This window comes from Microtus oregoni, unplaced genomic scaffold (genome assembly GCF_018167655.1).
Source record: "Microtus oregoni isolate MIOR12 unplaced genomic scaffold, Mior012 000003F_ref0000135, whole genome shotgun sequence".
Classification (NCBI taxonomy): Eukaryota; Metazoa; Chordata; class Mammalia; order Rodentia; family Cricetidae; genus Microtus; species Microtus oregoni.
In genome coordinates, this window is record NW_024543062.1 from 61,979,597 (window position 1) to 62,004,490 (window position 24,894).

General features: G+C 52.0%; 1 protein-coding gene across 4 annotated transcripts; it reads left to right on the forward strand.

Annotated features, from left to right (window-relative positions):
- Window positions 1-50: 50 nt before the first annotated feature.
- Slc41a1 (solute carrier family 41 member 1) lies at window positions 51-21,350 on the forward strand. 4 transcript variants are annotated; one of them, XM_041648430.1, is made up of 11 exons: window positions 51-125; window positions 2,591-3,585; window positions 11,656-11,763; window positions 12,695-12,766; window positions 13,345-13,489; window positions 13,614-13,760; window positions 14,435-14,582; window positions 15,455-15,534; window positions 16,411-16,545; window positions 16,805-16,953; window positions 19,107-21,350. In XM_041648430.1, the coding sequence occupies exons 2-11, from the start codon at window positions 3,211-3,213 to the stop codon at window positions 19,290-19,292; spliced, it is 1,545 nt and encodes a 514-aa protein (XP_041504364.1). In that variant the 5' UTR covers window positions 51-125; window positions 2,591-3,210; the 3' UTR covers window positions 19,293-21,350. The 4 variants fall into 4 exon arrangements, with proteins under 4 accessions (XP_041504364.1, XP_041504361.1, XP_041504362.1 ...); XM_041648427.1 differs by lacking the exon at window positions 51-125 and adding an exon at window positions 518-921; XM_041648428.1 differs by lacking the exon at window positions 51-125 and adding an exon at window positions 518-921 and having other exon boundaries at window positions 2,621-3,585.
- The last annotated feature ends 3,544 nt before the right edge of the window (window positions 21,351-24,894 follow it).

A 24,894-nucleotide genomic window follows, 5' to 3' on the forward strand; every position in this document is an offset into this window, starting at 1 on the left:
CCCACCCCTTTGAAGGCTGAAACTTTATTAAGGCAGATTCCTTTGGTCAGACGCCCAGAGAGGAACGCGGAACCTGGAGAGAGAGATGACGAGCCCGAGGAAAAGAAACTGTGCCCAAGAAGAAGGTAGGGACTGGGCGCAGGGAAGGAACACGCGATGGCTGCCGGGCACGGGCGATCGCCAGCTGGCCAGCCCACGGGGGTGGTTTCGGGTCTTCCGGAGGCTAGAGGCTCACGACAGAGAGTCAAGATGCAGGGGACATGTGTACAGGCTCGCTCGCCTCGCGAGGCCACGAGAACTCAGGCGCGCACCACCGGCCCGCGCGCCAGAGCACCGCGAGCCCACGCCACCCTCCGACTCCGAGTTCCCGTAGCTCTGCTGCGTTTCTCCCCCCCCCCCCCCCCCCCCCCCCCCGCTCACGGAGCGCGGGAAATAGGCGGGGCCTGGGCGGGGCCCGCCCCTCTTCCTGCCCTGATTGGCTGATGCAGTTGTCCATCCAGAATCTATTTTTTGATGGAGGAGGGGGGTGCCACCCGCTCTGCCCCAGATCACGTTTGCCACCCACAGCCAACCACTCTTGTCCAAGTCCGTGGGCAAGAGGCGATTGGGGGTGAGCGAGCTCGGCACCCCAGGCCCCGTCCGGTCCTCGCCGGCCCGAGGCGGAATATCCTGCACTCCAGGCCACTTCCCCATCGTGGAATCGGAGCAGCGGCCTCGCAGGAAGGCAGAAGCGAAATGTAGCGAGCCGGGTGTCGCGGTTGGACGCTCGCCTTGGCTGGGAGTGTAGCGGGGCACACGCTGGGGCTCGAGGAGGACGGCTGAGGGGGAGGAGTGATGAAAAGAGGGGGTACCCTGCACACCCCGATACCACGGGCCCCTGCTGCCACTCTCCAGGCGCCCTTCATCCCCATCGAGGCGCAGGTCAGTGTTGTTGGGTCTGGGGTTAGGTGGGGGGGAAAGCGGGGACTCTAGCACGCAGCGCCTTTGCAGAGTCTGAGTTGCAGGGAGGCGGCGGAAGCCGGCCAGTTACTCTTCCTTCCCACCCCTGTAGTTGGGGATGCCCAAACAGGTCATTTTGTCCATCCCCTCCAGGGAAGGAAATGGGGCGTCCTAGGGCCCCAGGCCCATCGGTAGTGGCCTTACTGGTGATGTAGTTGAGGGACTGGCCTGCCCCCTTCCTAGCCCCCTTCCAGGTCAAAGTGGCCTGCCAGCGAGATGGGAGGGGTAGTGGTGTCAGGTTTTAACGAACGAACTCAGAAACTTTTCTGGCATGGGCGCTGTGGACTCACAGTGAGGATCTTTGAAAACAACGGTGCTGTGTTTAAGGTGGCTTGGCTGGCGACCGAGTAGATGGAGGACTCATAACTTGGACTCTAGAGTTTGAGTCTGCCTTAACCAAACCGGAGTTGACTAATCGTGAGTGTTGGGAATACTAACAGCCTGTTCATCACACCTGCAAAACCCTCTGGAATTTTTTTTTCTTTTGAGAGCCATGCTGGTGAGATGCAACAAGTTGGAATCAAGGCCGGGGGGGATTCCTTTAAGAAAAGTGGAGCGGGGAAGACAGACACATGATTTGGGAGTGAATGCCTATTAGCTTGTGACTCTTATATTTGCCTTCCTTGGTTTTTCTTTCCTCCTTTTCCACCTTTTACTGATACTTTTGTTTGTTTTTAAGAATTGTGCTCTGTCCAGCTGTTAGGAACTCTCGGGAACTGGGGGAGCCTAGGTAACCGAAATATGTAGGTAGTTTTATTACCCTCTGTCTCTTCAACCTAGTTAACTGCCATGCCCTAGCTGAAGCTCACTCAGCCAAGCATAGAGGAGAGAGAAAAATACAGACAAGAGCCCAGACCAGGGCCAGCCGCTGAGGTCTCTGTAATGCTATTGACTCTCAAGGGCAGAAGTAGGTAGTAAGTAGGCCTCTGGCTCTTGGCCTTGGTCTGGCAGGCTTGCCCTGCCCCGCTGCCTGGTGAGTCCTGCTGGCATTTTCCCTCTTAGGGGGCCAGGGCAATTAGAGGTTTGGGGATGCTTCTCTGGACAGTCAGTCTCCCTGTTTGTCTGCTCTGCCTTTCCACGGCTGTCTTGTGAAAAGTCATTCCCAGAATAGTGACTGGGTAGGGGATTTGTGACTTACCACTAAAGTAAGTAAGATAACTACACTTAACACTGAGTTCTGATCAAGATTTGAGAAGACAACCCCTGAGAACATTTCTGCCCACCCCAGGCGGCTCAGAAGGCAATGCCAAAGTCTCCTACACAGCATCTTCCTGTGGAGTCATGGTTTGCTGTCTGGTGGGGGATTGTTGGGACAAGAACCTATTGGGCCTCCACATGAAGTGGGCAGGACAGCGTAAATTTAGTGGGGGGGGGGGGGGAATAGCAAATAGCCACCTCTGTAACAGACTACATCATGTGCTGGAGATTGTCCTTGTAAGAACTGGTTTTTGCTATGTACTGACATGCTCCTCTCTCTCTCTTTCTCTCTCTCTCTCTCTCTCTCTCTCTCTCTCCCTCTCTCCCTCCCTCTCTCCCTCTCTCCCTCTCTCCCTCTCTCCTTCTCTCCTTCTCTCCCTTCCTCCCACCTAAGGTGTTCCACACAAATTCTTGTGACTTTAAGGACCAGGCAACTGAGAAAGTACAAGATCTTCTCAAGAAGGGAGGAGACCTCTGGGAGAGAGGAGAAAGACAGCAGACATTGTGCTGGGACCAGCTGAGCCCAAGGTGCTGCCAGAAGCTGAAGGCACCCAGCAGGAGTGGGAAGAAGCCCCAGCCCCAGATTGAGGCTGTGTTCTGAACAATCGGAACTCATTTCAGCGTTCACAAGAGAGGGTTGCAATATCAGGCACTCCAGACTCAGGTTGAGCCCTTCTCTTCTGCATGCCCCTGCTCTGAGGAGCTGGCCATTGAGAACCAAAGATTTACCCCCCTACATAGTGCAGAGCTGGGGGTAGGCACCCGCACCCCTAGTGGCAGCTGCTGCGTCTGGAGTGAAGAGTTTGTTTCCTTCCAGCCCCGGGCTGCATTGCTTGATGGGGCTGCCTTTTGGTAGATCAGTTTTTACAGTGCCAGGCAGGAGTGGAGAGCCGTGGGAAGAGGTCCTGCGGCACTCAAGCCTGGGTTCAACCCAAGACTAAGCTCTTTCCCAAGTTAGAGTCGGAGCGAGAAAGAAAAATAAATAATTCTCCCCTCCTCTCCTCCCTGCCTGTCATGTCCTCTAAGCCAGAGCCAAAGGACATCCACCAGCCGAATGGTACTGGCCCTACTCCCTCACCCTGCTCTTCGGATGGCCCTGGGCGAGAGCCCTTGGCTGGGACCTCAGAGTTCCTGGGGCCTGATGGGGCTGGGGTGGAGGTGGTGGTGATTGAGTCTCGAGCTAACGCCAAGGGAGTTCGGGAGGAGGACGCGCTGCTGGAGAATGGGAGCCAGAGCAACGAAAGTGACGACGTCAGCACCGACCGGGGGCCTGCGCCACCCTCGCCGCTCAAGGAGACCTCCTTCTCCATTGGCCTGCAAGTGCTGTTCCCCTTCCTCCTGGCGGGGTTTGGGACTGTGGCAGCTGGCATGGTGCTGGACATTGTTCAGGTAAGACCTGAGGAGGATAGATTCTGCTCGCGAGCCCTCGCTTCCTCGGCCTTCTGGGAAACTTCCTCTTCATCTTGGCGTCAGAAGCAGCCGCTGCTTCCTAGAATACTATTTCCCTTTGGATCACAGCCTTGGCTTCATCCTTGTCTCTGTTACTTTCTACAGAAGCCTCCGAGAAGCCAAGTAGCCCCAGGGAGGTGGTCGGGGCAGTATTGCCTAACAGTAACAGATTAAACTCCAGTTCTCAGGCTGAAAGGAGGAGAGAGGGGCAGGGCTGTTGCTTGCCATGATGCCACAGTGCTGTTGAGATGGCTCTCCCTTCATGTCTGCCTTCTCTTCCCTTCCCCTTATTGGCGGTTTCAAGGATACCCATCATAGAAAGCGCCTTTTCAAGCCTTCTCTTCCCTTCCCCTGCTGGGCAGGAATTTACTCAGCTGTCTTGAGAGTCTCTGATCCAGTGAGAAAGCTCTTAAGGCATTTTGTATTGCTTGTCTTCGTGCATCCTTGGCACGGTCTCTTTGGTGAGTGAGGATGGTTTGGGAATGTGGCGTAAGATCTGAAAAGGCTATAAGTGCTGGGGATGGGAACAAAACATAACCAGACCTGGGTAGAACCGTCTCTCCTCGTCTGTCACGAACCTGCTGTGGGCCCCGGCAACGGGATACAGGGTAGAAGGAACAGTAAGAGTTGGTAGGACCTGGAGCCTGCTGTATTGAGTGTGTTGTGAGTCAGGGCTTACCAAGAGCCTCCAGGTTGGAGAGAGAAAGTCTTGTTTCTAAGTAAAAGTTTTTGAAGCTCAGGGAGGCATACTGTGCTTTCTACCAGTGCTAAGTGCGTCTGTTAATCAGGATATGGCTAGTGGCTGCTAGATACTGGCTCCATCCAAGTACAGAGGCAGGTGTTTTGGCCTGTGTCCATGGAGACCACTCCTCCCCCATCCAGGCTTCCCTCACTATGCTGTCACCCTAAAGGGTATGAAGCTCAGTATCACCTCCCCGTGCTGTAGGGGTCCCCGGGCCCGTCTCGGGGGGGGGGGGGGGTTGGTTGTAGATGCTGTCTAAAATGTGCATGTAGACCCTGAGTCTTCGAAGAGAAGCTTCCAACTTTGGAAGCTAATGAGAAGGATATTTGTAGCTGGCGAGAGTGCCCGGCGCTGGCCGCCTCCCCTCTCCTCAGACCTGTTATTGTTCCTACACGGAGGTTAGGAGGCCAGTCCAGAGCTTGGGACTCCTCCCCTGCTGGTCGCTTTTCTTCCTAGGGCCAAGAGCAGGAGGAGGAGGAAGGAGGAAAGACAGAGTCTGCCTTGCCTCTCCTTTCTGAGGCCCTCATTCTCATTACCACTCTGTGAATTCTAGATTAGTCCCATAAAGAGCTTCAGGGCTGACAATGCAGTTCAGTGGTCCAGTGCTTGCCCAGCGTGCACAAAGCCCCCCCCCCCCCCCGTTTCCATCCCCAGCACCGCAAGGCGAAAACCAGGGGGCTACAGAACCATCATCCTGGGGTGAACTAGGAGACACTTAGTTTCTGAATAATGATGGTGATAATGAGAAGGGGTATTGGGGGGCTTTTCTGTAAGCCTAAAAAGGAAAAAGGCATCGATCTCAATTCTGTAGATGGGAAACCGAGCCATAGATAGCTGCTTGCTCATCTCTCCCAGAGCCTATGTCAGTAACCTTTGTTATGGCTGGAATTTGCAACCTGGCTTAAGACCGTGAGGAGCCTGCTGTTTTTGTCTTGTCTTGAAGAACAGGGCAGACTGGGAACCAGGACAATTGGTGTTGGCTTTTAAAGCGAACCAGAGCCAAAGGGCCAGGAGGATCAGTCCCTGCCCTCCCATGTGTCAGGGTTCCAGGAAAGGAACAGTCCTCTGATGTCTCGCTTTATGCCCATGGACCTGAGACATTGAGAGATTTAGGTAATGGGTACCTGGAACCCCCCCCCACCCCCAGCATGCCCACAGAGGGCTGGCATCTCCCTGGGTGTGGCATCTTGACTCATAGCAGAGCTAGGGTTCAGTTGTTGTAGATGGCACTGACTGACTTGTTCCTGGGCCCCTCCCCCTCTAGTCCCACCACAGCTGGGCTAAAGCAGGGCCCACGGATGACCACAGCAAGATGACTGGAGCTGGTGAATGGGAGGACAGGACAGGGAGCCACTCTACATCCAGGGTAGCGATGGGGGGCAACAGATGCTCTTGGATACAGGAGTCACACCTGTGCTCCCCTCACAGGATAAAATAACCTGCACGAGACAGTCTAGAAGGGCCCAAGATGGGGCCCTCTGGTGGTTGTTCAAGGTCCCTGTTGTTGGGAGCACCTCAGTACAGATACCTCCCTGGCCCAAGGTTCCACAGCAACCAAGACTGGGCTTTTCCTAGAAGACCCGCTCCTGTCTCTTGTCTGACCTCTCGCTTCACTCTGAGTAGCCCCCACAGTAAAATAGAGAGCCTAGGTTTTTCTCCAGAGTATGAAAGGAGAAGGAGACTGTAGTCTGTTGTGACTTGCCCACTGCAGCCGGTATTTGCAAGGGAAGTAGGACCAAGCCCAGTGTTGCCTTCAGAAAAAGACTGCACGGAAGCCTCTAGCTGCCTGTGCTTTGTGACCCTCCCCCAGCTCTGTCCTGGGCTTCTGCAGGGCGTCACGTCTAGTGTCTTTCAGCCTTGGTGAGGAATGGGTGGCAGGAGGCGGTGCGTGATCTCCGTTAGACCTCTCAACTAGATTTGAAGAGGGGGACTCCCTCTCATTTTAACACACTCTTACTTGCTGAGTACCCACAGAAAGTAGGCCCCTTCTCTGGTATCTTCAGAGATGGAAGTGCGCGCTCAGCAGCTTGGCCTTGGGGAAGAGGTGTGGGAGGCGGCTGGAGCCCCTGGGCAGGACGCTCAGATCCTGTTTCCCTTGATCACCTCTGCCCTGCCCATCTCTGCCTCCTGTGTTTGTCACGCTGTGTGCCGTGCACAGCTCTGTCCCTTCAGGCAGTGCCCTGAGGCCCTCTGCTTGAATACCTGCAGGATGCCCGGGACAAGGCTCTAGCAGATGAACGCGGTGGTCCAGCCTGACCCGAGATGGTGCCTAACCCTAGAGTTTGGGCCCGTTGAGTGCCTTCATTCCATCTCTTCCTGCCCTCGCTGCTTGCTGGTGTGTTTCCGGAGCAGGAGGCTCTGCCGAATGAGGTTGCAGGTGGAGGAGCAGGTTGGATGGCCTAGGAAGGAGTCACACGCAGCAAGGCCTCTGAGCTGTGAGGCTTGGCCACTGCCCTGAGTCAGGGTGAGCTTTGAGTGTGGAGGCTGCTATCTCATCGCATATCAGGGGTCAAAGAGAGAGAACAAAGAGAAGAGGGGCCCGGATTCTGAGGAGCAATTAAAAATCCATAAGTGTTCCTCTCTAACCCTCAAGCCAAGCAGCTTGCTGGACCCTGTTCCATCCCCATTGATACAGGGAGGTGTGGGTGGTAGCTTGACTAACAGCTTAGCTGACTGGTTTGGCTTCAGGGGCAGGCGCTCCAAGTCAGGGTGAACAGGATGAGCCTGAATTAGGCCGCCACCTTAACTACATCACTCTGTCCTCAGCCCCTAACCTCAGGACGGCCATGCTTTCTGGCTGGCTCTGCTTCTCAGGCATCCATACAGGCCGTAGACCCCCAGCCTGACAGACATTTTCAAGAGGGTTTTGTGGGTAGGAAAAATAAATGTAGGGATTGGCTCTTCTGTTCCAAGTGCCATCTTAGGGCTTTGCTGGGTCATAGGGTCAGGTCTTGCGAGTTCCAGGCTGTACTCTGTGAGTTGGGAAGACTTCTACTGGTCCTGGTCCTTTTCCTTGCCCGTCTGTCCCATCTCATCCCTTCCAAAACCCCACAACTTCTAGATCCCCCTGTAGTTAAAAGCAGAGAGCACACATGCATTGGAAGGAGAAGAATAGGGGTGCTCGTGGTGGCAGCTGGGGGTGGGTTAACTGAACTTTATACCTTCTTTTTTTCAGGATCGTGTTGCTGTGTAGCCCAGGCTAGACTCAAACTCACAACCTTCCTCATCATCCTGAATGGTAGGCTTACAAGCAGGCATATGCCACCACCAGGCCCAGCTGCACCTATGTATATATAAAATAAAGACATGCTATACTCCTTACAGACAGTTCAGAAAATGTCCCTTGCTTATATTTGGAGTGTTCCTTTCTGCGACTTTTCTCTTTTACTGGCGTATGCCCCATTGCCCTCGCCATCTGGAGAGCTAGCAGCTTGGGCGCAGGTAGGCAAGCATTTGGGTGAGGATAAGGCGTGGGGCTGTGTTCTGAGAGCGCTCCAGAAGCCCACAGTCAGCACACTTGTCAAGGGAGGGGAAGACTTCTTCCTTCTCTGAAGCTGCCTATCCAGTTTGAGAGGGGCAAGGCTGTTTGGGCCTCAGCAAAGGAAGCTGAATCGTAGTGGTAACACTCCCAAAACTCATGAGGCACCTCCCAGGGGCTGCCTGGGAGGGGAGATGATACTCACCTTCCCTAGCATTAACTGAAGGGTGGGAACTGCTGTAGAGGGGGCGTGAGGGGGAGTGCTCTTCCCCCGCAGGAGTCTTCAAAGAGCCTAAGTCCCTTAGGAGACGCTCAAAAGGATCCTAGGCCCAGGAGCTCAGGCAGGGGGATGTTGTAGCTCTGAAGAAATGAGTTGTTGTACTCATGGTACACACACCCCATGACACTAACAAAAAGTCAAGGTCTTTGCCTTATAGGGCCACCCAGTGTTTCAGCCTCTGCTCCCTGTCCCCGGTCCATTCTGATGGCCTCATGCATCTTGGGTTTTGGTATTGGTTTGTGTTTTCTCTAGACAGGGTTTCTCTGTGTAACAGCCCGGGCTGTCCTGGAACTCACTTTGTAGACCAGGCTGGCCCTGAAGCTACCCGCCTGCCTCTGCGGTGCTGGGATCAAAGGCTTGCGTCCCGCTGCCCGGCTTTGTTTGTATTTTCAGCTATCTTCAGACTGAATCCTCCTGCCTGAGCCTCTGACTGCTAGAATTACAGACATGCTATCTAGATTATTTGTTTGTTTTTAAGATCTTTATTTATTATGTGTATAATGTTCTATCTGTCTGTGTGCCAGAAGAGGGCACCAGATCTCATTACAGATGGTTGTGAGCCACCTTGTGGTTGCTGGGAACTGAGCTCAGGACCTCTGGAAGAGCACTCAGTGCTCTTAACCTCTGAGCCATCTCTCCAGCCCCTGTTTGTTTGTTTTTAATGTTGCAGGAAGTCACGCAATGTGAAACTATACTGTGACCTTGAAGTGTGCCCTCAGTTCCCTTTTTTCTAACTTACACTCTACGTCCACACAATGCTAATTCCCTTCTCCAGGCCCTCAGTCCTTAGCACCCACAATTCTCTTTTTATTTCTATGAATTCGATGACTACTCCAGCGTGGACTAAGTGGAATCATACAATATTCACCCTGTTGTGACTGGTTTGGTTGGTAGCACGGGACAGGATTTCCTTTTCAAGGCTGACTCATTCAGTATTGTTGTGCCGTATCTCACTGGCCCACTCAGCCACTGATGGACAGTTAGATTGCTTCCACCTCTGGACTGTCGTGAGCAGGAGTACATTCCTTCAAGATCCTGCTTTCAGTTATTCTGGATAAACACTTAGAACTTGAGGGTAAGTAGTCAGGGGAAGTACTAGGGTTGCTAGATCATAATCAGTCATTCATTTACCGTGTGTGTATGTATTATATGGGTTGGGTACATGTTATATGGGTATGTGTACGTACGTGGAAACCAGTGGTCAGCACGGGACGTTTTCTCTGCTGCTCTCCACCCGTTTGTTGTTGCTTTTTTTTTTTATTTTATTTTTGGTTTTGGGTTTTTTTGGTAGTATGGAGGGGGCGGTTTACCTACATTATGTCTGCATCACGTGTATGCCTTGTGCCTGGAAAGGCCAGAAAAGGGTGTCAAATTTGGGGGATTATAGACGGTTGTGAGCCACCATATGGCTATTGGGACTAGAACCTGAGGAACCTGAGTCTTCTGCAATTACAGTTAGTGGTCTCAGTCACATCTCTCCAGACTGCCTCCACTTTTTTTTTAGATAGAGTTTCTCATTGAACCTGGAGTTCACTGGTTGGCTAAGCTGGCAGCTTAGTGATCCTCAGGGCCCCGCAGGTCTTAGTACTAAGGTTACGACATGCACAACTATGCCTGGCTTTTTATAGGAGTTCTAGGGATGCACACTCAGGTACTTGGGCTTGTGTGACAGGCACCTGACTGACAGAGCCATCTCCCCAGCTTGTTTGGTTGGTTTGGTTTGGTTTGGTTTGGTTTGGAGACAGGATTTCTCTCTGTGTAGCCCTGGCCGTCCTAAAACTCGCTCTGTAGATCAGGCTGCCCTCAAACTCAGAGATCCGCCTGCCTCTGTCTCCCAACTGCTGGCATTAAAGGCACGCACCATGCTTGTTTATTTTTTAAGACAGGGTCTTGCTATGTAGATAGCTGGCCATGAGCTTTCAGCAAAGCCTTTACCTCCCCAGTGCTGGGGATACAAGCATATCCACCACATACAATTCATTTCCCATGTGAGGAACCGCCATACTGTTTTCATAGAAGCTGAATACTCCCACCAGTAATGCAGACGTGTTCTGATCTCCATGTCCGTACAGTCCGTGGTGTTTTCTGTCTGTCCTCTTAGCCATCCTGACAGGTGGTTTTGATTTGCAGCCTTGCTCTTGAGCATAGAGTAGAGGGACTGGAGTTTCCTGGTGGGCTCCAGTATGGCCCCTGAACTGAACGCTTGAGCAGGAACTTGATGTCTTCAGAACCTGTCTGAGGGCCCAGCTGGCCACTGTGAGGAAGCATGCTGAGAAGACAGCATGAGACCCCTCCCTGTATCTATCTGTGCGCCTGTGTCTATGCGCCTGCCCATCACAGCACCCCGTCTCTAGACACCCAAACCAACCTTCATATTCATCTGCCTGCTGTTCACCCTCCTCCTTTTACGAACCTGCAAACTTTCCATTCTTAAAGCCCCATGGCCCTTTAGGGCCAGGAAGGGAGGCATAACCTGGACTTCTTTAGGAAAGCCTTAGTTTTGGTCACAACTAAGGGGGCTTTCAGTCGCCAGCCTGGATTCCTACAGTACCTGGGGTAGAACTTTCTTTTCTTTTTTTCTTTTTGGTTTTTTGTTTGTTTGGTTGGTTTGTTTGGTTTGGTTTTTGGTTTTTTGAGACAGGGTTTCTCTGTGTAGCCCTGGCTATCCTGGAACTTGCTCTGTAGACCAGGCTGGCCTCAAACTCATAGAAATCCACCTGCCTCTTAGTACTTTTCTGAACCTCCGGTTTTCTCATGTGCAAAATGGGAATAAAAATAGCTCTTCATTGGCTTGTTGAGGTGACTGGATAAGAAAATACATTAACATATGTCAGCCAAAGAAGTCGATGGGAGAGCCAGGACCGACTGACCTAGGACTAGAGCCCGCGTCTCCCGAGGCCCAGTCTCTCCCAACAGGGGTATATGTGCTTCTGTTAGCTAAGATGATGGGAGCATAGAGAGGAGTCGAAAATCTCTTGCCAACTACCATAGGAGAAGCACCCTCTAAATGCAGAGCTTGCTAAGGAAAGTACTTACTGTGGCTGAGTCCCAAAGCCCTTGGAAACAGAAACCAAACAAACGCTCTAATCACCCCAGCCCCAGTCCTGTGGAGCCCGGCTCTCCACAGCTGAGACAACACCTCCCAAGGCTGAGGCCACAGAGAAACTGGATGAAGGCAAGGGGGCTGCAGAGTGCTGTTTGAAAGAACATTACCAAGGGGTTCTGAGGCAAAGCCAACTTGGGGTGATTCCTCTGTGTGTCCCCACGAAAGCATACAGAAGGGACAATCAGACTAGGAGTTTCTCCTGTTCTGGAAGGGGGTTGGGCTGTGCTTTCTGGAATTCTTGGGCTTATTGTACTCCCAGGCTTCTCGCAGGGAGGTTGGGTGCCTTGTGTGCTAGCCCCTGCTGGTCCTGTTCTCCCTCCTGTCCCCTGACCCCACATTCTGTTCAGCTTCAGTGCCGCTCCTTTGAGGTACTGAGGTTCTTGGGCTCTGTGTTTATCTTACAGCACTGGGAGGTCTTCCAGAAGGTGACAGAGGTCTTCATCCTGGTGCCTGCACTGCTGGGGCTCAAAGGGAACTTGGAGATGACCCTGGCATCAAGGCTGTCCACTGCAGTGAGTGTCCTAGCTGTGGGGAGCAGGGGAGAGGGGCAGGGAGAAGATAATGGGAGAAGATAGAGACAAGTAGGTGTCCACACGACTGCCTGGGCATGTGAAGGGAAGGGAAGCCGTGGAGGGAGATCCCAGACTGGGTGTCCTGTCCCCAGGCAGGGGCTCCCTGCCCAGAATGGTTCCCAGACTTGGACTCTGGATGTCCCAGCCTTCCCTGGATGCCTGCCCCACCTCCTGCTTTGCAACCTGCCTCGTGACTGTTTGTGCAGCTTCGACAGGCAGGCATCACGCTGGTCCCTCCAGCCACACAGGTGGGGGCCTCCTCTGATCTCCAGCCCTACTCTGCAGCTGGGCAGGAGCAGAGCCAGGCCCTCCCCACAGCCCTCCCAACCATCCCCCTTCCCCATCACAGCTTCTTCGAGAGAGAATAGGCATTTCCATCTCCCACAGTCCTTTCTGTCTGCCACAGCCATTCGTGGACTAAGCCCAATAGACAGCCATGGCTGGGAGGCATGACGTGTTAGAACTCAGGAGACCAGGCATGACCCTCTGTGACCAGTTCTGGAGAAGACAGTGTAGAGGGCAGCCAGCCTAACGCTCCCCTTGCTCTTCCTTTCTTCTGGCTGGTGCCACCCACTCCTTTCCAAATACTGGCAACCTCAGGCCTGGACCAACAACTGACCTTGCCTTCCCTGAGAGAACAAGCTGCCTCAGCATCATGCAGATCCCTGAAGGATCGTGCTGGCTGGATAAACAAGACAGGGTGGAATCTATCTCAGCTCCCCTCACATCCTGGAACTCATCTGCCTTGGATGCTTTCATAGCCGAGTCCCAGAATCTTAAGCTATCGGCATTGCTTTTTGATCCAGTCTAACAGATAGAACCCCAGGCCCCGTGCAGCAAGCTCCAACCTTTCACCCCCCCCCCCTTCCAGGCCAATATTGGACAAATGGACACACCTAAGGAACTCTGGCGGATGATCACGGGGAATATGGCCCTCATCCAGGTAAGAAAACATGGACCAGAGACAATAAGCTAAGCATCCCCTTAGTCAGGAATCCCTGAAAGGCTTAGGTCAGCCCAGCGGGCTCCTAAGAGGCTCTCCAGCATCCTGTAAAGTAGGCTAGGAGGTGACTAGTTACTCAGGAAAATGGCCAGGATAGGGAGGACCTCAGCAGCTTCCGTGTCACATGTCAGGCTCTAGATGGATCAGAGGCTTTTGAGCCTGCACCAGTCTTTGCGGTAGAATCAGACTCGTGAGTGTTGGAGTGTCCTCTGCCAGTGTTGTCCCATCTCCCCAGAGGCCACACAGATCGAATGTCTTCCCCCTTAGGTCCAAGGTCTTGGCTCTGACTGATCTCACCTCATCTCCAGTCAGCCAGTAGCAAGCATGTCCTGGGCTTTTGCACAGTGCACTACCCTGTACTAGGGTCAGGACTAAGACAAAAGAAAGGCTTCCTTCTAGCCTGCAAGGGCTGTAGAGTCCAGTCCTGCCTGCTTGCTAAGAGTTAGGAAGAGTCCATTGGGTAACTTCAACTAGGGAACTCTGCTCCAGGCTCTCCGCATGACCACGTCTCTCCGCAGGTGCAGGCCACGGTGGTGGGCTTTCTGGCATCCATCGCTGCCGTCGTCTTTGGCTGGATCCCTGATGGCCACTTTAGTATCCCACATGCCTTCCTGTTGTGCGCCAGCAGCGTGGCCACAGCCTTCATTGCCTCCTTGGTGCTGGGTAAGAGAGGGAAGAAGGCACAGGGGTGAGGATGCTGCTCCCGGGGTGTTGACCCTGCCCGGCATCTTTTGTTGATTGGGGCTCCTCTTTTCCTCCTCACCCCATGTGGCCTGCCTCTCACTAGGTATGATCATGATTGGAGTTATCATTGGGTCTCGAAAAATCGGGATCAACCCAGACAACGTGGCCACGCCCATCGCTGCTAGCCTGGGCGACCTCATCACCTTGGCACTCCTCTCGGGCATCAGCTGGGGACTCTACCTGGAACTGAGTAAGGCTGAGGCCACTGAGAATGGCGTGGATGGACTCTGGGAGAGATGGGGACGTGAAGATTTTCGCTGTATTGTTAATTGTATGAACGGTTTGCCACACCTCCCGGTCCTGGGGAGGCTGGACAGGCTCTCATCTCCGTTCACAGGCAGGCAGCAGAAGGGAGAGGTTCAGAACTCATCCCTGCTTCATCCTAGGGGTTTTGTTTCTCTTGGAGGGATGAGATGTGGAAAGGGGAAAGAAAAGAGTGGAAGACTAGAATCTTCTTGTAAACTGAAGAAGGGGGAGGGGAGGGATTTCTGGGATCAGACCAAGACACACACAGTCTGGCGTCTGCCTCTGTTAACTTTACTGCCTGAGCTGGTCGTGATGGTGCACGCCTATGATCCCAGCCACTCGGGAGGCGAAAACCAGAAGAGAGTGAGGCTAAGGCCAACTTGGGCTACATAGCAAGGCCTTGTCTCAAATCGAAAATGAGAACTCTCTGCCTTTGTTTCCTCCTCTGGCCTCGCTGCCTCCTGGGTGCACAGTGGTGATGAGGTGGGGTGATGCTCTTCCAGGCATCCGGGGTAGACTTAGGTTGAAGGGCTGGTCTCAGGACATCTGCAGGCTGAGCTGGAGGAGCTGGGGGCTGGGGCCCTGGTGCTTATCTCCCTCTGCTCTCTGCCCTCTCAGAGCACTGGCGATATATCTACCCCCTGGTGTGTGCCTTCTTCGTGGCCCTGCTGCCTATCTGGGTCATGCTGGCCCGAAGGAGCCCAGCCACACGGGAGGTGTTGTATTCAGGCTGGGAGCCCGTCATCATTGCCATGGCCATCAGCAGGTAGGCTGGAGCCCCGAGTGTACACCCCTGTGCCCCTCCCACCTCACTGTAGACCCCATCTGAAGTCCCAGAGCAGGAAAAATGGAGTACATACTGGAAATGCATCCATAGTGTCAGGCATGTGTCCTGCTATTGCAAGTGACAGGAACCAAAGCAGGACGTATTGACCTTGGGAACTACAAAAAGCAGCTGTATCCAGGAACACACGCAGTACTATTGAGACCCTGGGAGTCTACCACTCTGCCTTCCCTGTGGTGATCAGCAGTCCAGCTTTCCACCCTTCTGGCTCCTCCCAGCTCCAGCAAGAGGAGAGAGGCTTTCCCCCAACAGTTGCACAAAGGCCCAGTATAGAATGTCATTGCTTCCTGTTCAGTTGGCCACAGTTCTGTCCTTGAATCAGTCATTCAGTCTTGGGAATGCAGCTGTCTGGTTGGATGGGGAGATTAGCCACAATTGCAGCAGCGATACCTGGATCACAGTGACTGAGTCTGAAAGAGCTGGAGCCAGTGCCATTACCATAGCAGAAATGAGTGCTGAGCAGGCATGCGACCATGGCCCTCACGGGAGGTGGCTCCACTCACACCTTGTCCCAGCGTCACTATGCCAAGTCAGGAGATGATGAGCAGCAACTGCTACATGCGAGAAAACCCAAGGCTGAAAGGAGAGACTCCTGGAAGCCACTTGACTGCCCTGTCCCCAGCGTTAGGCCTATGGGAAGGAGAAAAAGACAAGGTCTCCTGAGTAAATTGGGAGCATGAGGGTCACGGGAGAGGGTAGAAGGGGAGGGGGAGGAAAAGAGGGGAGCGGAAAAAATGTTTAGGTAAAAAAAATAGGCCTATGGCTCTCATCCGTTTGTCTTTGTGTCTCTTTAGTGTGGGCGGCCTCATCTTGGACAAGACTGTCTCAGACCCCAACTTTGCAGGAATGGCCGTCTTCACACCTGTGATTAATGGTGAGACCTTAGCATCAGCTGCTGGCAGACAGCTGGACACAGCTTCTGTGTCATTCGGGGTTCCAGCAGGCTAGAGAGGAAAAGACTTAACGACAGAGGTGGGGTAAAATACCAACAGGGGACCATGAGGCCCCCAGAAATTATCAACATGAACGTCTCTAGCCCTGAAGGGCCAAGGGGACCCAGACATCATCCTGTGGGGGTCCAGTTAGAATTCCAGGCTACCCCCTGCAAGAGTGAGCTCTTGCCCAAAAACAGAATAGGGTCTAGAAAAGAAAAAAAAAAAAAACCCACTAGACCCCTCTTGCTGCTCAGCTGGTGCCCCCCGCTGCACAAGTGAAGTAAAGACATCCAGCGTGGGATTTGGTGTGAGGCCTGCAGCCGTCCACCGCTCAGGGCTCAGGGCAAAGCTGAGAAGTGCAGAGACTGGGGTGGGGTGTGACGTTAGAGGCAAACAATGTAACTGGCAATTTACTGGGACAGTACCAGATTCGAAGTCACACTTCCCACTGGAAATTGGTTATTGAGTCTGTGGGTTATGGGTGCCTGCCTGGGTCTGCTCCGGAGCAAGCAGGTGTCTGTGCTACACAGTCAGGCTATATCCCTGCCAACACACTCAGAGCCACTTCAGGGGCACGTGGAACCATCACGCCTGCACGTAAGGAAAACTGAGAGCCTAGAGGATTCCTAAGAAGCGGCGAAATATTTGTCTTCTTCCGTCACGTTCTGTTCTCCTGGCACAAGGGCAAGGGCTATGTCTGCATCGACTCTAATAAGAGCAGAAGGCAGGGCCTCTGCAGATAAAAGACAGAGAATACGGTGGCTTCCTCCCAGCCCTTCCTACTCCAAGTCTGAGTCCTGTGTGTCTCTCTGCAGGTGTCGGGGGCAACCTGGTGGCTGTGCAGGCCAGCCGCATCTCCACTTTCCTCCACATGAACGGCATGCCTGGGGAGAACTCTGAGCCAACTCCTCGCCGCTGCCCCAGTCCATGCACCACCTTCTTCAGCCCTGGTAAGCACAGCATCTCAGCCTCCCGGGTCCATCCCTGCCTCGAGGAAGGGGGTCTACAGACAGGACCTTCACTAGAGAGTCACCTGGGGCCCTTGGTTAAAGGTTCTCCTCTGCTGGGCTGTGCCTGCTATTCTGAAGAGTCGGGCCTGGAGGAGACATTGTCTTCTCCTGAAACACTCTGGAGACACAACTGTGTGCTGGCCTAGAACATGGCACTGACCATCCTGTGACCTTCCTGTCTTCCTCTTTCCTCTTCCAGACGTGAATTCACGCTCAGCCCGGGTCCTCTTCCTCCTCGTGGTCCCAGGGCACCTGGTGTTCCTCTACACCATCAGCTGTATGCAGGGTGGACACACCACTCTCACGCTCATCTTCATCATCTTCTACATGACAGCTGCACTGCTCCAGGTATGGCCTCGTGGAAGCGGGAGAGCCCAGGCGCCCACAAGGAATCAGAACCCCAAGTCTGGGCCTGGTCTCTGTACCTGGACAGCCGCTAGCCAGGACTCAGGGAGGGTAGGTGGTGACTCTAGAAGAGTTACTGCCGTGCTGTGTGACTTCAGCCTAGTCGAGTCCCTTCTCAGCCTCAGTCATACATTTCCAAAGAGAGAGCAATGGACCAGCGGCAGGGTTACAGACAGGTGGATACAGGGTGCCTGACAGGGAGACTTGCACCTCCTGCACCTTGCTGGGCCTCGCCCCAAAGCTCCACTTGACTGGTGTGCATTCTGGGCTTCGTTTAAATAAAGGACTCACAGCTACACAGCTAGAACAAGCGTCAAACCACTTTAGAGACAAATCCAGCTTCAGGACTCACCAGCCTTGCTGTTCTGTAGTGCTGTGCTACTTCTCCCTGTGTTGTTGCTGGATTTGATTAAGCCATTCTCCTGTTGGTAAACAGTTATCCCGCCAAACCCCCAACTCAGTCCTTAGGAAAGCTGTGTGTTAGGAATCTCGGAAAGAGCCATACGCTGTTTCCCAGCAGAAGTTACCCAAATCACCGTGCACCCTTGCAAATGCCATCAGGTGCACCAGTGACGGGAAAGGAGCGTAGGTATGCCAAGGGGCTGCTGTGGCTGTCTCAGCTCATCCCTTCACCTAGGTGCAAGGCCAAACCTTCATCCCGTCTCCTATCTGGGAAGACCCTAAGGTCAGTTTTAGCTGTGCCTCCTCCTCTAAATCTGTGGAGAAGCAGACTTCTGCCAGGTCGCTGTGCACCTGTCCTGGCATGTGTCCTTGCGCGACTCAGGAGGCTAGATGTGAAGACAGCTGCTGCCATTTCCATCCTAGTGCATCTAGTCACACTCTTAATGTGGTACTCTGCTGCAGCTGTCAAAAGGGCTGTGACATTCCAGGGAGGCTGGACTGCAGAGCCAGGGCCAGGGCCAGGGCCAGGGCCAGGGCCAGAGCCAGGGGAATCCAAGGTGGCTGTGCACCGCGCGGGGGCGGATGTGGAAGGCCCTAGAATAGTAATCTCTGGTTTCTGCACCTGAGTCCCTTAAGGCAGAACTTTCATACCACAGTCTTTACAAAGTACAAGAATAAATGCTCCCAGTTGACCATGGCAGAGCCTAACCATTAGAAAGTGTCTTGTTCTCTAGAGATGGAGATGGCTCAGCGGTTAAGAGCACTGAATGCTCTTCCAGAGGGCCTAGGTTCAGTTCCCAGCGCCCACATAGCAGTTCACAGCTGTCTGTATTGTTTAGTTCTGGGGGACCTGGCACCCTCATACAGACATGTATACATACAGGCAAAACACTAATGCATATACAAATAAACAATTTAAAAAGAAAGAAAGGATCTCATTCTCATACAGACACGGTCATGTGGAGACCCCTCAACCCCTCAGCCAGGCACTAGCGCTCTAGATGATGCGCAGCCCCAGTGGCAGAGTGCATGTAAATCCAATGAAGATGTGAACTCCTGTTGGGAAGGCCCGGGGTTCGGCCTGGGATTGTGCATTTGTGACACACTCCCCACTGCAGTTGATACTCCTGGTCCTGGACCCAGTACCTAGATTCTGATCTTGCTATTCTCAACCATCTGTAATTACAGAAAGTACAAAAACCCAGAGTAGTAGCTAATCCAGAACGAGTTTTGAACGGCTGTGCATCATTACTGACTTTATATTTAGCTGACTTGTTCATAAACCTTTTTCACAGATGATGTTAGAATAAACTTAGATTGTTTGAGACCGCAACGGGTTAGAAAGGGTGAAGAGAAAGCAGGTTGGATAGTCAGCTGTTATCCAGGTGACGAAGGAGGAAGATGCTTGTGCGAGAAACTGGCTCTAACTGCCAGCCCCTACCAGGCTCCTGGAGAGGCCAGCATGGCAGGAATTGCAGTAACTCAAGAATGGTCTGATCCAGAATTAGAGGCAAGGACAGAGTTCCTGTAAGGGCAGGATTTAGCTTAGAAGCCCCCGGCTTAGTGTGAGCTGTCCTGGCAAAAAGGTTGTGACCCGCCAAGCCTTGGGATCCACTGAACAGGTCAGTCATGTGGCCTCTGGCTCCCCCTGCAGGTGGAGGGTGGTTACAGGCAGAACCTTTCTGTCTCTCCAGGTGCTGATTCTCCTGTACATTGCAGACTGGATGGTGCACTGGATGTGGGGTCGGGGCCTGGACCCGGACAACTTCTCCATCCCATACTTGACAGCTTTGGGGGACCTGCTTGGCACTGGGCTCCTAGCACTCAGCTTCCATGTCCTCTGGCTCATTGGGGACAGAGACACCGATGTTGGGGACTAGCTTAGCCGTTCAGCCCATTCTCTACCCCTCTGCACTTTCTATTCTATTTGGATCTTTTCCCTTTCATCTCCCCACCCCACCCTACACTACACTCCCACGTCTTTCTGGGATTTCATTTTGATACCAAATTCTCATTATTTTCAATGGGAATTTTTATACATTGAGCCAAGTTTGGATAGCAAGAATTCAGGAAGGACAGGTGGACTGAAATAAGCAGGAAACGTAGACATTTGAGACAATCACCAAGTGCAATTCCATGGTGGGTGCCTCCTGGTGAGGTAGATTGGGACCTTGGCATTCTGTCTGGCATCTGGGGACCTTTGGATTAGCCTTAGCGACCTCAGCCCTGGCCCTAATGAGAAACTCTTTGTGTAAGTGGGCTCTGGGTTGTTTTCGGTTTGTTTGAACAGAGGGATGAGGGCTAATTAACACTCCCACACATATATGTACTTCTATAGAAGCGGACCAACTTCAAAGCCCTGGGCAGGAGAAAGCGGCTTCAGCTCCTAGTAATCACAGCCCTGTTGTTCTGGGCCAGCCTGCACGCAGTCAGGTGATCCGACGGTTCCATCTGTGTACGTGTGCCTTGCCCAACTGCCCGATTGCTGTCCAGCTGAACGAGCGGTGGCCTGGGCTCTCCATGGATCACTGCCATGCACAGGTCTCCAGAGGCCCCCCTGAGTCTAGAGACCCTCGTGTCTGTTCAGGCCGCTTCTCTGATTGTCCCCAAGCACTCCCTTTCCCCACAGCTTACTGGATGATAGGCTTCCAAGACTGGGGACAAGACAAGGAAACGTGACAAATGAGACCAGTGAGAGTTGCGGGTGTCTCACTGCTGTTTAACCACATGGTTTGTCTTGGCCTCTGTCGCTTCCTGAACAGAGGTCAGTCGGCCTTTCTCTGGGCTCCTGTCCACTGACATTCCTTACCCATTCACTCATTCAGCAAATCTCAGCCTCCCTCCACGAGCCTCTCCACCGAGCAACAGCCACGGGGTGCCTACCGCGTTAGGTCCGGTGCCAGGCATTGACCAGCCAGTGCTGAGGGGGTCACAGCCCTAACCTCACCTCATTCCCCAGGTTACAGAGGCCATGTGCCCCTTTCGGTCTGGCAGTAAACGTTCCCTCGCTGTAGGTATCTGTGCCTACTTCCAGGCAAGGTCTGCCTCATTCCCTCTTCCAGACCTCCAGACCCAGACTCCGCAGTGATTACCGGCCCCATTGCGCTGGCAGTTTCACACCACCCCCCATACATCTCACCACATACTCAGAGGAAAGTTTAGAACGAGCAAGCTGGATATTAGTTGGCTGCTTTGGTATTTGCCTGTACATGATCAGAAGGAAACTGGATCTCTTCCCCAAACAGCTCAGCAACTGGGCTGCTCCCTAGCCTGTTTGTAGGAGCCCATAGACTCTTCCCCTGTGTAGCCTAAGGATCGCCGTGCAAGAAAAGGGTTAAGCTGTACCTGGACCTACGGAAACGTCACACCCTTGTTCCTCCCACATTACCTGAAATCATAGAACCTTAGAATTGGAAGGAGTCGTAGAGGTTCTTCTAGTTGAAGTTCTGTCGAGCAGAATAATACCAATCTGGGCTTGTTTCTGCTTTTCCCTCTGGCCTAACTCCACCCCCAAACACAGGCTTGTATAGGCATCAAAGCCCGAGACTGTGACCCCAGGCTCCCCAGCCGCTTACCCTATCCTGATTTCTGGTGTTGCATCAGGTTGTCTAGAGACTGGATCATCCCTCTTTGCCCAGAAAACAGAAAGGTAGGCACACCCACCCAGCAGTTGTGAGCAGAGGAGGACTGGCGTGAGAGGGAAGTTGACTTCAGTCGAAGATTCATCTCTTCCCCCCGGTTGCACCTATTGCATGTACTTTTGGCCTGACTGGAAGAAACAAAATTAGTTTACTTTCATATCCTTCAAAAATTACAGGACTGTGTCTTAAGAGAATTATTTATAGTTGCTATAACTGAATTGACAAATGTCGACTTAACTGATAAATTATATTTGGTAAAATAAAGTGGAAGTTTATTTCAATGGCTGGTGTTCCTGTGCGTCTCATCAGAACAGCAGCCTCGGGCTGGAGAGACGGCTCAGAGGTTAAGAGCACTGGCTGCTCTTCCAGAGGTCCTGAGTTCAGTTTCCAGCACCCACATAGTGGCTCACAACCATCTATGAGATCTGGTGCCCTCTTCTGGCCTGCAGGCATAGATGCAGGCAGAACATTGTATACATAATAAATAAAAATAAACAATCTGCCAGGCGGTGGTGGTGCACGCCTTTAATCCCAGCACTCGGGAGGCAGAGGCAGGCGGATGTCTGCAAGTTCGAGGCCAGCCTGGTCTATAAGAGCTAGTTCCAGGACAGGCTGCCAAAGCTACAGAGAAACCCTGTCTCGAAAAACTAAAAAGAAAAAGGCAGCCTCAATCATTTTTTTGGACCCCATTCTGTGGTCCCAGTCCCTCCTCAGAAGTGGGAAGGGGCCAATGCGTGACAAGCAAGAACCCACCTGAGGGTAGTAGGCACATCTGTTGAGAAATGAGCAGTGGTGGTGTGGGTCGGATTTCAGAGGCGGAGAGCGGAGCCCTTAGGTTCAGAGATATTAGACTCTGGTTTCCCACCCCCATTAACGCGGTCTCTTTTTGTGCCGGCGGTAATGGTATCTATAAATTAGAATCCCTGCCTTGCAGAGGTTTATAGTCGAGTCGAATCAAAGTAGAAATGCTTTTTACCTGGAGTATTTACCATGTCCCTTCACTGTGTTCAACCCTATAAACCTTGAGAAACTTACAAAACTGGTTCCAAAGGAATTGTGCTTCTACTTGGATTTATATGACCTTCCACAAACACTGACCCCTCTCAGCTTGTTTCCTAACCTGAATTTTCATAGGATACAGGATATATGTTGTTCAGAAGGTAGTTGTGAGGTACACAAAGTTCTGTTCCAGGTACTTGCTAAGCCACGAAGTACTACAAAATATTTTAAATGGATATGTTATTCAACATTCCTTTGCTGTAACAAAATACCTGAGATAACCAACTTATAAAAAGGGAAGGGAGCCGGAGAGAGGACTCAGAGGTTAAGAGCTTGCTGCCCTTGTAGAGGACCACAGTTTGGTTCCCAGCATTCAACTCAGGCAGCTCACAGCCTGATGCCCTCTTCCAGCCTCCATGGCCACCTGCACAGACGCTGTGGAGAGACGAGCTCGTGTACGTGTGCGCCCATGTGCACGCGCACACATCTGGTTTTGTTTTGTTTGGCTTGGTTTGGTTTGGTTTTTCAAGACAGTGTTTCTCTGTAGCTTTGGAGCCTGTCCTAGAACTAGCTCTTGTAGACCAGGCTGACCTCAAACTGACAGATGCGCCTGCCTCTGCCTCCCGAGTGCTGGGATTAAACGCATGCGCCTCCGCCACCCAGCCTTGCTTGCTTGTTTCTAAGGGAAGATTTCAGTACAAAGTTAATAAGCCTCCTTTCTGGGCTGTGGTGTAGATGCTGGCAAGGAATTCATGGTAGGGCGGGCTGCAGCTCTTGGCCACCAGCAAAAAGCAAACAACAACAAAAACAAACACGGGAGGACTGGTGTTCCACTACAAAGCATACCCTCAATGATGTAAAATGACCCCTTAATCCCCACCCATTAAGTGTCTGGTACTTGCCAGTAGTGCTCAGCTGAGGACCACGTCTCTAATACATAGACCTTTAAGAAACATTCCCTGCTAAACTATAGCAACGGGACCAGTGGAGACCAGTGATGAGCAGTGTCCAGCCCCCACAGGGTTAGCTGAGAAAGACCTCGTCAAGCATGGGGTTCAGGGAGGAGAGGAGAAGGGAAGCCATTCTACAGAGGGATCAGAAGTAAAAAGTCAATCTGTTATTTTTGAGAACAGAAAACAGTTCAAAAGGCCTAGAAGCTGACCTCACAGCCAGTGAGACACATTGTGGGGTCAGGGAAGAAGGCAGGGATAGTTTTTGTTTTGTGTTTTGAGACTTGCCATGGATCAAGAATGACCTTGAAGGGTGGACAGATGGCTCAGTGGTTAAAAAACACTGGCTGCTCTCCCAGAATATCTCACAACTGTCTGTAACTCCAGTTCTGGGGGATCCAACACCTTCACACAGATATACGTGTAGGCGAAACACCAATGCACATAACATAAAAACAAATAGATCATTTAAAAAGAATGAGCCAGGCAGTGGTGGCACATACCTTTAATCCCCACACTTGGGAGACAGAAGCAAATGGATCTCTGTGAGTTCAAGACCAACCTGGTCTACACAGAAGAAACCCTGTCGAGAGAGAGAGAGAGAGAGAGAGAGAGATTGAGATTGAATCTGAATTGTCTGAATGTCTGATTTCCTGCCTCTGGGATCACAGGCATGTGCCACCGTTTCCAGTTTATACAGTGCTGTAGATCAAACCCGTGAATGCTAGACAAGCAACAGCTGAGTTACATCCCCAGCTAAACATGTGTTTGTGAGGAGGTAGATGCAGTAAGGCAAATTCAGAAAATAACTTCCCCTTGGTCTCTCTGATGCCTAGGCCTTCTGTGAGAACCACCACTCATACAGGACAAGGTCCCCGCAAGGTACCATACAGCAGTATAAAGCACCAGTTTTGTGCTGAATGCCTGATGATCTCAGGAATCAGCCTCTAATTCCCCTGGGCTCTAGGACTAACTCTTCAAAGTTAGCAAAGCTGTTAAGGGAAAATGAGATGATAATTGCTTGTCAATGATTTATGCAGTGTTTTACCATACAGCATGCTATATTGTTACACAGTATACATGTCATTACATTATACCTTTAAATTAGTAATCTTGTTTACAATGTTAATGTCTCTAGTGCCTCTGAGTAGATAGTATCACTATTTTATAAGAATCAGAGAGGTTAAATGTCTTGCCCATTCTTTTTCAAGCCAATTCCCTCTCAGTCCAGTGCTTTACTATGCCTGGAGACAGATAAAGTGGCTAACCAGAGCACCCCTTTAAAAGGAGCATAAAACCTTTCTGAAATTGTGTGTGTGTGTGTGTGTGTGTGTGTGTGTGTGATACCAGCTAGCTCAGTTGTGCACAGATAACAGATAACTGCAGAATATTAGTTGTAATTTATTAATAACAAATGACCTTCTTAAGGTCATTTAAATCTTAACCGTAACTTCTTTAAGGAGTAATGCCACACTCTTGTAATCCCAGCCCTCACAAAGCAGAGGCAAGAGGATTCCACAGGTTCAAAGCCAGCCTGGTCTACATCATGAGTTCCAGACCAGCCATGGCCACGTAGTGAGGCACCATCTTCAAAACCAACCAAACATAGACAGACAGACAGACAGACAGAGAACACACAACGTACAGCTGTTTTGAACAGTCATCCCTGGTACCGGACTGTAAGAGGCTGATTCTGAGGCTGGCCCACACTCAGCAACAACTCTTATCATATAACAATACTGTGTGCTGTGGGCTCAGGCCTGCTGAAGTTAGTTGTTCCCAGCAAATTTTTGAAATAGACAGTATTTTCCAATGGATACTTTTTAAAATGTGAGTTCAAGGCTAGTCTGGTCTACAGGACTGTTTCATAGAGAAACCCTGTCTTGAAAAAA

Bases quoted from the DNA above. Each gene is read 5' to 3' on its own strand.
- Slc41a1 (XM_041648430.1), top strand. From the start codon at position 3,211: ATGTCCTCTAAGCCAGAGCCAAAGGACATCCACCAGCCGAATGGTACT. The intron at 13,490-13,613 runs GTAAGAGAGGGA...GCCTCTCACTAG, and splicing joins CATTGCCTCCTTGGTGCTGG to GTATGATCATGATTGGAGTT. The intron at 16,954-19,106 runs GTATGGCCTCGT...CTGTCTCTCCAG, and splicing joins TGACAGCTGCACTGCTCCAG to GTGCTGATTCTCCTGTACAT.